The 3,763-nt window shown below is 41.2% G+C and overlaps 1 protein-coding gene across 2 annotated transcripts in view; it reads right to left on the bottom strand.

Annotated features, from left to right (window-relative positions):
- Window positions 1-2,672: 2,672 nt before the first annotated feature.
- Window positions 2,673-3,763, bottom strand: part of LOC116388999 (actin filament-associated protein 1-like 1) — a 15,260-nt gene continuing 14,169 nt past the window's right edge. For both annotated transcript variants that reach the window (XM_031857381.1, XM_031857380.1), the window contains 2 exons: window positions 3,584-3,709; window positions 2,673-3,500 (listed from right to left, as the gene is read on the bottom strand). In XM_031857381.1, the coding sequence (XP_031713241.1) occupies window positions 3,474-3,500; window positions 3,584-3,709 (153 nt within the window). In that variant the 3' untranslated portion in view covers window positions 2,673-3,473. The remainder of the gene's footprint in view (window positions 3,501-3,583; window positions 3,710-3,763) is intronic.

Genomic DNA, 3,763 nt, shown 5'->3' with positions numbered 1-3,763 from the left:
ACACACACACACACACACACACACACACACACACACACACACACACAGATCTCAGGCCGACATGCCCACACATCCGGCTGGTGAGGGGTAGGAGGAGGCGAGGACTAAAATGACGGACGACAGGAATGTGTTCTTCCACTTAACGGAGCCCACTGTGACTGGCTGTGATGTAAATATATCAAGGACAATCAAGCCGTCCGGCTCTGCTGCTCTGGTCTGCAGAGGGACGGGACGGGACCTATGAATCTCTGCTCTTGACTGCTCTTCCTGCTGTATCATAACCAGAGAGAACGAGGGACGGAGATGGGAGGAAGACGAGAGACGGTAGAGAGAGTCAGTCAGTCACATAGTCAGATAAACAGACTGTTACAGAGAACCAAAGAGTCCAAGTATTAACTAAGTTACTGCAGCGAAAAGGAAAGTGGCAAGAAGGTTAGGTGAGGGACAAAGGAAGGAAGGAAGTCTTTATCTATTCTACCATATGCTATGTTTACACAGAGCTCATGGGGTTAAGTCATATTTTTAAAATGACAAACGTATTCCTTGTACACTTATGAGGACTGATCCTTTGTTTGCATGCAAGTGCGTGTGTGTGTGTGTGTGTGTGTTTGTTTGCGTTTGGTCAAATACACGCCGTGCTTGCAGTAGGAGTGATGTGTGCGTGTGTGTGTGTGGGCAAGCAAGTGTGTGTGTGTGTTTGTTTGCCTTTGTGAGTGGTCAAGTACACGCGGTGCTTGCAGTAGGAGTGATGTGTGTGTGTGTGTGTGTGTGCACGCATGTATCTGGGGGAGGGAGGGAGGGGGTGGGATTTTACCTTTTTAAGATCTGTAGTATATCAGACAAACCTCCCGAGGGCTTTAGCAGGTAAAAATAAGGTTTACTATATATGCTTCCATGCTTACTTCTTACAAGCGATGCTGTTGTTTATCTTTCCGTTTGTTGTTGTTGTCCCTTGCCGTTTGTTTGTTGTTGCATGGAAGCTTGTGGACCTCTGCTCAGTAGCAGCATGCCGAAGGTCCGTTTTTTTTTTTCTGGTCTTACGTGTTCCTGACCGAAAGTGAACACTAGTGAGCCAACAGTGTCAAACCAGAACACTAGTGAACCAATGGAAGGGTGTTGGAACACTACTGGACCAATAGTATTGCACCACAACATTAATGGACCAATGGTGTTGGACCAGAGCCAGAACCACCTGGACCAATGGGAGCACAGATTAACTTAATATTTTGGTTCCTGCTGTGGACAAACTAGAAATGCACTAAATAAACTCTTTTTAAAGAAGTTATAGTCTTGTCTTATTTATGTTTTTTCCACCCATCTGCACCTGTGATGGTGTTATGTTTAAAATGCTTCGAGTGTTCATCGATATTAGAGATGTAATCAACTATGTGCTGTGGAAAACTGTTGTCAGTTATTCAGAATAACGAGACATCATGATTCTAGACAGAAATGTTGCTGATTTTTTAATTATTTTTAATTTAACGTTTTGCACCATAAATGAGATTCCATTCACCTCAATTGAAATGGAATTTCGAGACATGGTTTAAATTTGTGTAAAATAAGATGTACCACAATAGATAAGTGAGACATTTATTTTGTTTTACTTGGGTGAACTGGCCCTTTATTGTTTCTAGTATGATTGTGTTAACCCATACAGGTCGATGCAGCAGAACTGTTCTCCCTTTTTATATTTCAGGAGGCCAGACCAGGTTTTGAGGATGTAATGTGTTCACACTGGTAAAGTATCAAAGTATACAAAAATATATACTTGCGTTCATTCGCATTGTTAAAGCATTTTCCTCCAGCAGGACTTTATCTGATACAACTAATTTATTTTAAGAGCAAAACTCAATCAAACAAAGAAATCAGTGATGGCTGTTGAGGTTTATTTCTGACTCACATGATTCAAACTATTCTAATTAGTCCCTTTGAAATACCAAAAATAAAACAAATATGGAGAGAAAAAAGCTTGGGTCACTTCCAAAACTCAAACAGTTGTTGTCAATAGAAAAATCTTGCTTTAAACCATATTTTTCTGCGTTTTTTAACTTTCAAAACAAACAATTTCGGCGGTTTAAAACTGCTGGTTGGCCCGCGTGCGAGACACGAAATGGGAGGCGCACACCTGTAGGCTATTAAAAGCAGCATGGCGCTACACCATTCAATCAAGCGTGTAACAAAATTAACGCTTCTTAAATAAGTATACCCATGTAACGTCTTTGTATGCAAACAACATAACTACATTTACTTATTTCCATAACCGTCAAACTGGATAGTAAAATCATTTCATTTTAAGCGTCTTTTCTCCCACAATGCACTGCTCACAACTAAAAAAAACTACAGGGCCACTGATTGTGGATGACGATGATGAACTCCCTCTATGAACATAAGACAAATAGACCTATGCAAGTTTTCTAATGTGTCATTGTCAGTAAGTACAAACTGGTAAATGATGTTAGTTGAATAGCAGCCTACTAACAGCCAAAGGGTGGTGTTTAGACGTCCTCACAATGTTCAAACCAGTGCTTACATTTGATTTCACCACTAGATGGCGCTCATAGTTCAGAGTGGTGATTCTGCTGCTGGTTTGTTACAGTGAACTTCTCTTTTGAGGAGGTACCAGGCTGAAACAAAGGAACAAAACTCAAAGAAACAGTCCAGGAGACAACACGTCTTGATAAAGTAATCATTTACTCCAACATGTGTGTTCGTTCATGTCGCTGCGATGATCAGGGAAAGCAGACACAAGCTTTTATCCTCACGATTCCGAAGTGGGGCGCTAAGGCTAATTTCCAAGACATTTGTGTAATCACAAAATACAACAAGATAAAGTGCAAAAGGCAACAAAAAAAAATACACATATAACGGTTAAAAACCAATAGTTTCACATTGCAATAATAAACATTTTACTCGTTTGTTTCAGGAACAGTGTCATACTCGATATGCTTTCCTAATGGTTTAAATACACCTCACAAAATGTGGGATACTTCTCTCATTAACAAAGATAATTTAAGGTAATAATCATGTCTTTACTTTTGGTTTTCATTTTACATTGACAGGTATCCTGTGAAGGTATTAAACCAGTGGCCTGTAACTCTGAACTCACAGTGTTCATGAACCACACTCTCCCTTTGTGATGCATTTCTATGAAATAATCACATTTTCGCTTTCTGCAGCCCTGTGCAAATGCAAACACACACGCAAACTATACTGTTCATAGTGATCCACATTAATACTGTACTGGTACATCAGTGACGTCTGTCATATCTACAGTGGTTGAGACAGCACCGTGCTGCCTCTACTTGCAAAGGTTCCTCTTTTTCTTGATAGTCAAGAGGGAAAACTGTCAGAGTCTGTCCTCTTCCCTCTTTTACCTCTCCTCTTCTTCCCAATGCCAGTTATCTGCAACTGTTTCTTCTTTTAACACATCCTCCCTTCACATGAATCCATCTGTCGATCCGTTTATGTTCAGTCTAGGTCCCCTTCTTTGACTCCCACTCCTGGAAACCATGACACAGCAAAAAGTGAGGAAAGCATTTCTAGCTGTCCTCATCTAACACACACACACACACACACACTTTACCTTTGCCTTCTGCATGACGTTCACCTTGGAGGAGGCGTAAAGAGCTGGTGGGCGTTTACGAAGCTCAGTTGCTGAGTTGATGGGCACAGTCTCATTATAAACCTTCTCCACCTTACTGCCCTGTGCCTGCGCGCACACACACACACACACACACACACACACACACACACACACACACAC

This window comes from Anarrhichthys ocellatus, unplaced genomic scaffold (assembly GCF_004355925.1).
Source record: "Anarrhichthys ocellatus isolate YVR2014 unplaced genomic scaffold, GSC_Weel_1.0 scaffold18, whole genome shotgun sequence".
Lineage (NCBI taxonomy): Eukaryota > Metazoa > Chordata > Actinopteri > Perciformes > Anarhichadidae > Anarrhichthys > Anarrhichthys ocellatus.
The sequence above is the reverse complement of the archived record's forward strand: the minus strand, read 5'-3'. Positions and strand labels throughout refer to the sequence as shown.